General features: G+C 42.8%; 1 protein-coding gene across 1 annotated transcript in view; it reads left to right on the forward strand.

Annotated features, from left to right (window-relative positions):
• Positions 1-12,236, forward strand: part of LOC122556785 (E3 ubiquitin/ISG15 ligase TRIM25-like) — a 50,519-nt gene that overhangs the window by 9,334 nt on the left and 28,949 nt on the right. Inside the window, exons 2-4 of the mRNA XM_043703954.1 lie at positions 3,682-3,777; positions 4,932-5,162; positions 7,102-7,124. Coding sequence (XP_043559889.1) covers positions 3,682-3,777; positions 4,932-5,162; positions 7,102-7,124 — 350 coding nt within the window. The remainder of the gene's footprint in view (positions 1-3,681; positions 3,778-4,931; positions 5,163-7,101; positions 7,125-12,236) is intronic.

Below are 12,236 nucleotides of genomic sequence, written 5' to 3' on the forward strand. Positions count from 1 at the left end.
GTGAAGAAGGCATTTGGTATGCTCTCCTTTATTGGTCAGAGTATTGAGTGCAGAAGTTGGGAGGTCATGTTGTGGCTATGCAGGACATTGGTTAGGCCACTGTTGGAATATTGCAGGCAATTCTGGTCTCCTTCCTATTGGAAAGATGTTGTGAAACTTGAAAGGGTTCAGAAAAGATTTACAGGGATGTTGCCAGAGTTGGAGGATTTGAGCTATAGGGAGATGCTGAACAGGCTGGGGCTGTTTTCCCTGGAGCATCGGAGGCTGAGGGGTGACCTTGTAGAGGTTTACAAAATTATGAGGGCATGGATAGGATAAATAGACAAGATCTTTTCCCTGGGGTAGGGGAGTCCAGAACTAGAGGGCATAGGTTTAGGGGTAGAGGGGAAAGATATAAAAGAGACCTAAGGGGCAACCTTTTCAAACTGAGGGTGGTACGTGTATGGAATGAGCTGCCAGAGGAAGTGGTAGAGGCTGGTAAAATTGTAACATTTAGAAGTAATTTGGATGTGTATATGAATAGGAAGGGTTTGGAGGGAAATGGATTGAGTGCTGGCAGATGGGACTAGATTGGGTTGGGATATCTGGTTGGCATGGACAGGTTGGACCAAAGGGTCTGTTTCCATGCTGTACATCTCTATGACTCTATGCGTTCGTGGTTTACAACACAACACAGCAACTCCAGTTATAGTGAATATTAACTCCTTATTGAACTTGATTTGATTCCCTGTTAATGGGTGTGAATACAAAATACCAATTTTTATTTGATAGTTTGGAGACTGTTCACATCAGTTACAGAACTAGCTATAACGGGTGACCAGTTACAATAAGATAGCATTCGTAATTTCATAATTTGATCAGATGCTCGGTCTGTAAATTTCAGTGTGTTATATTCAGTTAATTTAATTCAATGCAGACACAAAAACAAAAGAATTCAAGCATGCAAAGCAACACATCTCTGTCTTTGTATATCGGATAGCATGAGCTTACATACACAGAGTACGTTATCTTCTTCCTGTTCTCCAGCTTTGTAATTAATCTACTGTAGCTATCTGATCAGCTGCCTCGAAACAGAAGGGGAAGAAATAGGCCATTCAGCCCATCAAACCTGTTCCAGTATTCAATTAGATCATAGCTAATCTTCCATATATTCAATCGGAGGAAGTTTCTTCTTATCTCACCCAGGATGTCAGATCAGTAGTCTGAAAATATAGTGTCTGTGAATACTTCAAGAAGGTTGATGGTGAGGTAAAGCTATTCAATGACACTTTTCTCTGCTATCCGTATATCCTTTAATATCTTAGCATCTAGATGTCTATTGATCTCTATCTTGAACAAGCTCTATGCTTTCCTCCCTTCCATTAGACAACTTTGTCTAACTGGTTTTACTGAGTTACAACTATCCCCATCCTAGCCCTGAACTCATATCTATCTTTTGTTTCTGTCATATTTCACTCAATTTATACAAAAACAGAAATTGCTGTCGAAACTTAGCAGGTCTGATAGCATCTGCGGAGATAAAACACAGTTAACGTTTCAAGTCCATTGACCTTCAGAATTTCTGTTTTGGTGTTTGAGATCGCCAACATCCATAACTTTTTTTTGTTTTATCCTATTACATTGATCCTATTCCTACTAAATTGCTTGGTCACCCAACATCCCTTTGAGTCCTGACATTAGCTACAACTATGATGTTTTACCCCATCATCCTTGCAAACTACTGCTCCATTTCCAACCTCCCTTTCCTCTCTGAATACCGTAGAAGAGTTGTCATTTCCCAAATCCATTCACATCTTTTTCAGAACTCTATGTTTGAATACTTCCATAACTTTATTGCTCACATTGCAGCCTCCTTCAAATTGGCAAGACCAAACACAGACTGGGAGACTGCTTTATGGAACACCTCTGCCCTGTCCATCAGAATGACCACAATCATCCAGTTGCTTGCTATTTCAATAAATCATCTTGTCGTTAGCTAACATTTTTGTCTTGGACCTAGCAATATTCCAATGAGGCACAAAGCAAGCTCAAAGAATAATGCTTCACTTGCCACTTAGGCATTTTACAGTCTTGAGATCTTAACACTGAATTTCACAATTCCAGAAACTGACTGCATTATGCCAATTCTTCATTTTCTTAGATTCCTTCCTCCCCCCATTACCTCGTCTTGTTTACTTTGCTCTGAGTAAAGAGGAGCCATTCTTTCCCTTTCAAGCCTAATTCATACCTATTTTCAATCTATTTTTCTCTTTTATCTCCATTAACAAGCCTTTGTCTTTTGTGCTGGGCCTCTCCACTAACTACCCTTTGCTCCTCCTCTCTTCCCATGTTAAAAGAACAGGAAAGGCCTTTCAAACACCTTTCAGTCCGAAAATCTCGTAAGTCACAAGTGACATCTTTCTGACCGTGACAAAGGTAAACTATTCAACCCTATCCTTCTTAGCTTGTCCGCAAGCCTTTGATGTAGTTTACTATGCAGTCCCCTGCCAGAACCTCTACACTTGCATCAAATTAGGTGGAATGGCATTTACTTGGTGCCATTCATTTCATTCTATTAACAGCTAGTGCATCATTTGCAATGGCTTTGTTTCCCAATTCTAAAACATTACCTCTAGTAACCCACAAGAATGTATCCATGGCCTCCTATTGTTTTGCTGTGTACATTTCTTTCCCGTGGCAACATCAGCAGAAAGCATAGTGTTAGTTTTCACATGCTTTACCTTCTTGAAGCATTCACAGACACTATATTTTCAGACTACTGATCTGACATCCTGGGTGAGATAAGAAGAAACTTCCTTCGATTGAATATATGGAAGATTGAAGCTATTGTCTTCTGCAACAAAATTCATTTACTAACTGCTAATACATGTCCCTGTCTCACCACTACTTACAGCTAAGTTTCTGACAGAGATCTACAGCTCAGAAAAAAAATCCTATGGCCCATTACATCCCCAACGGTCAAAAACAGCTACCTATTCCAATTCCATTTTAATGCACATGGTCAGTAGCCTTGGTATCACGAAAAGTGCACAGCTAAATATTTTTAAAATGTTATGAAAGGTTCTGTGTCTACCATGTTGATCGGCACTGAGTTCCAGATTTGCCCCACCTTCTGGGTGAAAAGGCCTCAACACTGATCCCTGTGGGACCTCGCTTTAGAGGAGATTTGAGGAAAAACTTTTTCTATGACTCTGTGATGGGTTTGTTACTGCCGGAGTTGACTCTTCCAACATTCTACTGATTTCCTTCTAATGTTGCACTCACAACATGTTATGAAAGTTTGAAGCCATTTTCCTGATTTGGACCAAATCTCGTTTTCGCTACATTAGGTTTTGGTTTGGCAATGCCACAATTTTAAAATTCTCATCCCTGTGTTCACATCCCTTTGTGGTCCTTTATCATCCTCAGCTTCCTTTTTCCCATCATTGATGGTCAGACTTCACCTCCAGAATTCCTTGTCGAAGATCATTGTCTGTAAACCTCTCCCTCCTCTCCATGGAAGGCTTCTTAAAACCTAACTCTAATGAAGCATTTATCATAAGCCCTAATATATCATTCTTTTACTTGGGATGAAGTTTTGAATGATTATGGTCCTCTTAACCATCTGTGATGTTTTACGATATTAAAATGTAATATATAAAGTTTGTCATAATTTCTAAGTCTTTTGAAATGCCTTCACAGGTTGAATTGGAGGCAGAAATTGAGAAGCTACAGACAGAACAGGAAATTTATTCCAGAAAACAGCGAGATTTGGAGACTTCAGAAACTGACACTAAGGTACGAAAAAGTAGGATTGGATTTGGAAAGGTTTTCTCTGCTCGCTGAGTCAATGAGCACATCGGAAACAGACCTTTAAAAGCAGTTCTCTTGGGGTAGAGTCACTGACCACATTGAATTATCCTGAGCTAGATGTGAGGGGGAGCTGTTTAACTCTCCCTGCACCTCCCAAGGAATATTATTCCATCATTCGGACACTTGATTGACTGAAACACACACAGATAAAGGCTGGCAATTGAAGAATTGTCCCTGGAGCCTCGATCATAGGAATATATAAAGGAGGAGGAAGGAAATCCCATTAGACCTAGTGACCCTGACCCATGCAGAGAGAGTTCATTCACATACCCACTGATCCACCATGAACCATGTCCTGACCTGGGAAAGACAAACAGAAAAGAGAATAAACACCTGCAACCAATTCAGAACAAACCTGAGGAAATTACTCCAGCTCTCTTTAAAAGGGTGGGAGTGACTCCATATCTACCACATGATCAGGGAATCTGTTCCAGAGGATAGTTTGTTTTAATCACCAGTTCATAAGAATACATGAAAAACACATGGATTTGGTGCAGAAGTAAGACAAACATTCAAGCCCTGCTCTGCCGTTCACTAAGATAACGGCTGAGATGATTTTGACCTTAACTCCGCTTTAGGTCTAACACCCACTCTAATCTATGCATTTTATTCACAGGATGTGTATCTGACTGTCCTGATCCATCTCAGTCATCCCATCCAACAAAAGGCTGCAGAAATCCCTCTACCGTTTTAACATCCCCACTAGGTCCCTCTTAGCCAGCCTTTCTCTCAATACCTGACCCCTTGGAGCTGATCTTCTGAACTAAAATCCATCAGACTCTGCATTATTCTGGTCACCATCCACTTCAGAATCTCAATTTCCTTCAAAACTGGAGCCATCACTCCAGGTGTGGATGGACCAAGTGGCAGTACCATCCCCAGACTAAGTCTTTGAAACTCCAGGTAACACTGACAAAACCCTATTTTCCCTCCTCGTTTTCTACCCTGCTGCTTGTCTATCTTTAACAGTGATGAACTGGTGATTTAAACAAACTATCCTGTACCTGGAAAGTGCCATATGCTCAGGGTAATGGCTGAGAGGGAGTGCTGTTTGTAATGAGAGTTGATTTTGATTTCAGACACAGATCAATGACCTGAAAGAAAATCTACTGAAGAGCTTCTCTGAATGGAGGAGAAAGCTGGAAGAAGATGAAGCATCTACCATGTCACTGATTGATGAGGAGGGTCACCAAGCTCTCTCACGGATTAGAAGCTGTTGTGAAGCATTAAAGAAGAGGACAGATCTGCTAAAATTAATAGATAGGGAAACCCAGAATCTGGTACGAAGGGACCATCTCTCCTTTATTCAGGTACATCTTCAATATAAACAGGACCATGACTGAGATATCAGATATTTGAGGCTGGTGGAAGGCTGAATTGTTTGAAGTTTGTTGGGGCCCAGCATTGAAGCTGCCCCCTCAGCCCTGCCATTGGACTGTTGGTGCTCCCCACTTCAGTCCTGCCCTTAGTGCGTTGATGCTACCCCCCTCAGCCCTTCTCTCAGAATATTGGCGCTGCAACTTCAACTCTGCCCTTGGAATGTTTTTGTCACCTGCCAGCCCTGCCCTCAAAATGTTGGTACTATGGACGTAAGTTTGCTTTCTAAGCTGGAAGGTTCATTTTCAGATGTTTTGTCACATCATCATCAGTAAGCATTCAGTGAAGCATTAGTGGCATGGCCCACATTTTATTTATGTGTTTAGATTTCTTTGGGTTGGTGATGTCATTTCCTGTGGTGGTATCATTTCCTGATCATTTTCTCAGAGGGTGGTAAATGGGATCCAAGTCAACGTGTTTATTGATAGAGTTCCGGTTGGAGCGCCATACTTCGAGGAATTCTCGTGCATGCCTCTGTTTAGCTTGTCCTAAGATGGATGTGTTGTCCCAGTCGAAATGGTGTCCCTGCTCATTTGTATGTAAAGATACCAGCGAGAATGGATCATTTCTTTTTGTGGCTAGTTGATGTTCAAGCACCTAGTGGCTAGTTTTCTGCCTGTTTGTCCAAAGTCGTGTTTGTTACAGTACTTGCAAGATATTTTGCAAATGACATTAGTTTTGCTTGTTGTCTGTATAGGGTCCTTCAAGTTCGTTAGCTGCTGTTTTAGTGTGTTGGTAGGTTTGCGGGCGACCATGATGCCAAGAGGTCTGAGTAGTCTGGCATTCATTTCTGAGATGAAGAAGAGAGTGGCGAGGGTTTCTGGATGTGGTTTATCTGCTTGTTTTGGTTTGTTGAAGAGAAATCAGTGGACTGTGTTTATTGGGTACCTGTTCTTTATGAATACACTGTATAGCTGATTTTTCTCTGCTCTTTGTAGTTCCTCTGTGCTGCAGTGTGTGGTGGCTCATTGAAATAATGTTCTAATGCAGCTCCATTTGTGGGTGTTGGAATGATTGCTTCTGTAGTTCATTATTTGGTTTGTATGTGTTGTTTTCCTGTAGACGCTGGTTTGAAGTTCCCCATTGGCTGTTCACTCTACTGTGACATCTAGGAATGGCAGTTTGTTGTTGATTTTCTCCTCTTTAGTGAATTTTATGCCAGTAAGGGTATTATTGATGGTCTTGAAGGTTTCCTCTAATTTGTTTCATTTAATGATGACAAAGGTATCATCCAAATAGCGGACCCAAAGTTTGGGTTAGATTGTTGGCAGAGCTGTTTGTTCGAGTCTCTGCATTACTATCTCTGCTAAAAACCCTGATATCGAAGATCCCATGGGTGTTCCTTTGGTTTGTCTGTAGGTTTTGTTGTTGAAGGTGAAGTGGGTGGTAAAGCATAGGTCCACTAGCTTGATGACATTGTCCTTGCTGATGAAGTTGGTGGTGGATCCCATTTAGCACCCCCTGAGAAAAAGAACAGGAAATGACATCATCACAGGAAATGATATCACCAACCCAAGGAAATCTAAACACATAAATTAAAAGCGGGTCATATCACCAGTGCTTCACCGGAGGCTCACTGATGGTGCTACCTAGTATGGTGAGGAAATGTCTGAAAACGAACCTTCAAGCTTGGCAAACAAACCTACATCCAGAATCTTAACCTGAGCTACAAATCTTCTAAAAACTTGTGAATGTTGGTACTATCCCGAGATAGAGTGCAGTGAAATGTGAATTATTCCCTATTTCAGTGACTGGGCCCACCTGCTGTTCAACACTGAACTCTTTCTCTCAATCACAAATTCATTGTTTGGTTCCTATGTGTGTTGCTTTATTTGTTCATTGACTGATTCGATCTCCTTTCTTTATTCGCAGAACTCAAGGCAACTCATTTCCAGGTAAGTTCCTCTCAGTCGTATAGTGGCTGCTGTTAGGGAACCTTCCTCTGGGAGAAGAGTGTAAGTAGAATATAGGTGTGAAAACCTTCTCAGATACAGTCCTTTCAAATGGTGTGAATATTGAGTGATGTTCCACTGTAGTTTGGCGGTGTTATCGGCTCAGACAAACTGTTGGAAATGATGCTGTTTCGGACTGCTTGATGGAGCTTCTCAGAAATCTGAGAGAAAGCTGCAATATTCATTATCTAAATGCCTTTAGATGAAAAAAGCTGGCTGTAGTTAGGGACACATTGTTACGTCCTTGTCATAGAATCGAAACAAAAGATTTGGGTTTCCATTAAAATGAGTGCTGATAAGATAATGGTCTTTGGGTTGCAATGGGTGTCTCCTGCTTCTCCTAATTCACGTGTACGAAAAGGAGCAGATCATTAGCACTGACCTTGGAACAGTCAGCTCTTTCAATCCCTGAGCTGCTGCTCGGCAGCACTAGGCTCCCTGACCCAGAAACATAGAAATTAAGAGCAGGAAAAGGCCATTTGAACCAGCTGCATCTTTTAATATGACAGGCTGATTCTCTATCTCAATACCAAACTTCTGATTTCTCTCCATGTCCGTTGATGCCTTTAAAACCTAAAAAAAGTGAGTATCACTTTCTTGAATATATTCAGTGACTTGACATCCAAAGTCTTCTGTGGTAGATAACTTCACAGGCTCAATGTACTTTGAGTGAAGGCATTTTTCCTCATCACACTCCTAAATGCCTGTGCCATATTCTGAGACTGTGACCACTGATTCCAGACTCCCTAACCAGGGAAAACATGCTCCCTGCATCTAGTCTGTCCAGCCCTGTTAGAACTGTAATGTTTCTATCCTCTTTCATCCTTCTAAACCTTCATTAGTATAGGCCTAGTTGAACTAATCTCTCCTCGGAGTGTCTGTGTGGCAAATATATCTTTTCTGAGGTAGGGAGACCAAAACTGCACACAATACTCTATGTATGCTCTTACCAAGGCCTGGTATAATTGCAGTAGGACATTGCTACTTCTGAAGTCAAACTATCTTGCAATGAAGGCTCGTCTTTAATTTGCCTTCCTAATTGCTTGCTGCAATTGCCCAAATACTGTCATTGATGAAGGGCTTTTGCCGGAAACATCAATTTTCCTGCTCCTCGGTTGCTGCCTGATATGCTGTGCTTTTCCAGCACTGTTGTAATCTTGACCCAAATACCGTCGTTGACTAGTGTACAAGGACACCCAGATCCTTTCATACATCCACACTTCCCAATATATCACCATTTGGGCGGCACGGTAGCACAGTGGTTAGCATTGCTGCCTCACAGCGCCAGAGACCCGGGTTCAATGCCCGCCTCAGGCGACTGACTGTGTGGAGTTTGCACGTTCTCCCCGTGTCTGCGTGGTTTCCTCCGGGTGCTCCGGTTTCCTCCCACAGTCAAGGGCCTGTTTCCACACTGTAAGTAATCTAATCTAAACTTAAAAAATAGTGTTTCTCTCTATTTTTCACACTAAAGTGTGTAACTTCACATTTAGTCATATTGTATTGCATCAGTCATGTGTTTGCCGACTCACTCAACTTATCTAAATCACCGTGAAGTCTCTTTGCATCCTCATCACAACTTGTACAGTTTTGGGACATCAGCTAGTAGTTCCTGCTTGCCAGTCAGAGGAAGACTAATTTATTTCCATGCTCTGTTTTCCATCTGTCAGCATTTCTTGACTCATGCCAATATAAAATACCATATGTCTTAACTCTGCCCACTAACCTCTTCTGAGGGACTTTATCAAGAACCTTCTGAAAATGCAAATACACCATATCCTCTAGTTCTCCCATATCTATGCGACTGGTTACATTGTCAATCAAGTGCAACAGATTAGTTAAGCATGATTTGTCTTTCATAAAATGACACTGGCTTTGTCCAAAACCATTAAGGCTTTCTAAATGATTTGTTATTACATATTTTGTAACAGACTCTAGCATTTTCCCACTACGATGTTAGGCTAACTGGTCTGTAATTCCTGGATTTTTTTCTCCTTCCCTTTTTAAATAATAGATTTAGATTTTGTCATCCTCCAACTTGTAGTAACTATTCCACAGGCTATGGAATTTTGGAACATCACTACCAATGTATCTAATACTTACAGGTCCACTTCCTTTAGTATTTTCGGATGTAGATTGTCAGCCTTGAATCCCATTAACTTGCCTAGCACAATTTTCTTAATAAAACTGATCTTATTCAATTCCACCTTTTCACAAGACTTGTGGCTCCCGAATATTTTAGGAGGTAGCAGCAAATTACTGCAGATGCTGGAATCTGTACTGAAAGCAAAAAATGCTGGAGATAACATGGGTTAGGCAGTATCCATTGAGACAAAGCAAGCTAACGTTTTGAGTCTAGTTGACTCTTCATCAGAGCTGATATGAAGTGTGGAGGGGGCAGGATTTATGCAATAGTGACAGGAGAGGCAGGAATGCTGGGAAAGAAAGCATGTTGATAGTTCAGATTAAGTGATTGGAATGTGAGTATGGCAGAACAATGGCGTATCTATCTGCAGCTGTGAAAGAACAGACAGTCCCACTGAGGTAGGGGGAGAGAGCAAGGACACGGCGACAAACAAGTAAAGCTAAAAGAAAGGGAAGGAATGGGAGTGAGTTCACAATTTGAAGGACTTAAACTCAATATTATCTCCAGAATGTTGTGAAGTGCTAGTCTGAAGATGAGATATTGTTCTTCCAGTTTGCACTGGGATTCACTTTGACATTGCAGCATGCTGAGAATAGACAAGTGGGCTTGAGAGCAGGATGCTCTGTTAAAATGACCAGCTACAGGAAGGTTGAGATCATGCTTGCACATAGACTGGAGGTGTTCTGCAAGGCAGTCACCCAGTTTGCCTTTGGTTTCTCCAATGTAGATTAGGTCACATCAGGTGCAGCGAATACAATACACAAGATTGGAGGAGGTACAAGTAAAATGCTGCTTCATCTGGAAAGACTGTTTAGTCCCTTGGATGGTAAGCATGGAGGAGGTGAAAGGGCAGTTGTTACAGCTTCTGCAGCTACATGGGAAGGGTGGTGTGGTGTTGGTGTTCGAGGAATGGACTAGGGTGTCCCAGCGAAATGCAGATGGGGGAGTGAGGGGAAGATATGTTTGGTTGTGGCATTTTGCTGGAGTTGTCTGAAATTGCAGATAATAGTCCTTTGAATGCAGAGGCTGGTGGGATGAAATGTGAGGACAAGGGGAAACCGATCACGTTGTTGTAAGTGATGGGAAGGGGCAAAAGCAAAAGCACAGGTTATAGGTTGGAGGCAGTTGAGGGCCCTGTCAATCACAGTGGATGGGAAATTGTGGTTATGGAAGAAGGAAGCCATGTCAGCAACATTGTTTTGGAAGTTGGCATTATCTGAACAGAACGACATAGACAAAGGAACAGGGAGAATCGCATAGAATCCTTGCAGGATGTGGGGTGTGAAGAACTGATATAGATTAGATTAGATTAGATTAGATTACTTACAATGTGGAAACAGGCCCTTCGGTCCACACCGCCCCGCCGAAGCGCAACCCACCCCTACATTTACCCCTTACCTAACACTACGGGCACTGTAGTGAAGGTCAGTACAAGGGTCAGTGGCTTTGTAGTGGATGGCAGTAGATAGTTTATTCCCCAAATAGAAATAGAGAAGTCAGCGTAAGGAAGGTAAGTTTCAGAAATGGATAATGTGAAAGTGATAGAAGGGTGGAAATTAGAGGCAAAATGAACAAAGTTTTCAAGGTCCAGGTAGGAACATGATGCAGCACTGAAACAGTTGTCAATGCATGGAAGAGTTGTTGGAGGGGACCAATATAGGACTGGAACAAGGATTGTTCCATATACCCAATAAGGAGGCAAGCAGAACTAGCACCTATAGCCACTCCTTTGACTTGGCAGAAGTGAGATGAACTAAAGAAGAAATTGTTTAGTGAGAGAACAGGTTCAGCCAAGCAGAGGAGAATGGTGGTCAATGTGGATTGTTCAGGCGTCTGGTTGAGGAAGAAGCCGAGAGCTTTCAGACCCTCCTGGTGAGGAATAGTGGTATAGAGGGATTGGACATCCATGGTGAACTGGAGGCAGTCAGGGCCAGGGACTGGAAATATGTCCCCACCTTAATGAACTTCAGACCTGCTACGACATTGAACTGATTTTCCATCGCCTCCGTCTCTGCGCTCACTTCTTCTGGCAGGAATCCTCCCCCCAACTCTATTCCACCAATCCCTTCACCTGCCTGCAGGATTCACCCTCCAATTGGAACCGTTCCTCTGGCTTCTTGCCTGCTCTCAATTCCTTCTCTGAAAACTGCTGGCGTGACATTGGCCATCTCAATGTCTCGGCTCCTCTCATCCACTCTAACCTGTCCCCTTCTGAAATTGTCGCACATCACTCTCTCAGGTCCAACCCCAACCCCATTGTCACCTGATGCACTTATCTTTACCTGGAACAGGCTCAATGCCAACTCCCTGACACTTCTTCCTACCTGGAGGAGAAAGTGAGGTCTGCAGATGCTGGAGATCAGAGCTGCAAATGTGTTGCTGGAAAAGCGCAGCAGGTCAGGCAGCATCCAGGGAACAGGAGAATTGACGTTTCGGGCATAAGCCCTTCTTCAGGAATGAGGAAAGTGTGTCCAGCAGGCTAAAATAAAAGGTAGGGAGGAGGGACTTGGGGGAGGGGCGTTGGAAATGTGATAGGTGGAAAGAGGTCAAGGTGAGGGGTGATAGGTCAGACTGGGGTGGGGGCGGAGAGGTCAGGAAGAAGATTGCAGGTTAGGAAGGCGGTGCTGAATTCGATGGATTTGACTGAGACAAGGTGGGGGGAGGGGAAATGAGGAAACTGGTGAAACCCGCGTTCCTGCCTTGTGGTTGGAGGGTTCCTAGGCAGAAGATGAGGCGCTCTTCCTCCAACCATCGTGTTGTTGTGGTCTGGCGATGGAGGAGTCCAAAGACCTACATATCCTTGGTGGAGTGGGAGGGGAAGTTGAAGTATTGAGCCACAGGGTAGTTGGGTTGGTTGGTCCGGGTGTCCCAGAGGTGTTCTCTGAAACACTCCGCAAGTAGCCGGCCTGTCT

The sequence above is a fragment of the Chiloscyllium plagiosum genome, chromosome 14 (genome assembly GCF_004010195.1).
Source record: "Chiloscyllium plagiosum isolate BGI_BamShark_2017 chromosome 14, ASM401019v2, whole genome shotgun sequence".
Lineage (NCBI taxonomy): Eukaryota > Metazoa > Chordata > Chondrichthyes > Orectolobiformes > Hemiscylliidae > Chiloscyllium > Chiloscyllium plagiosum.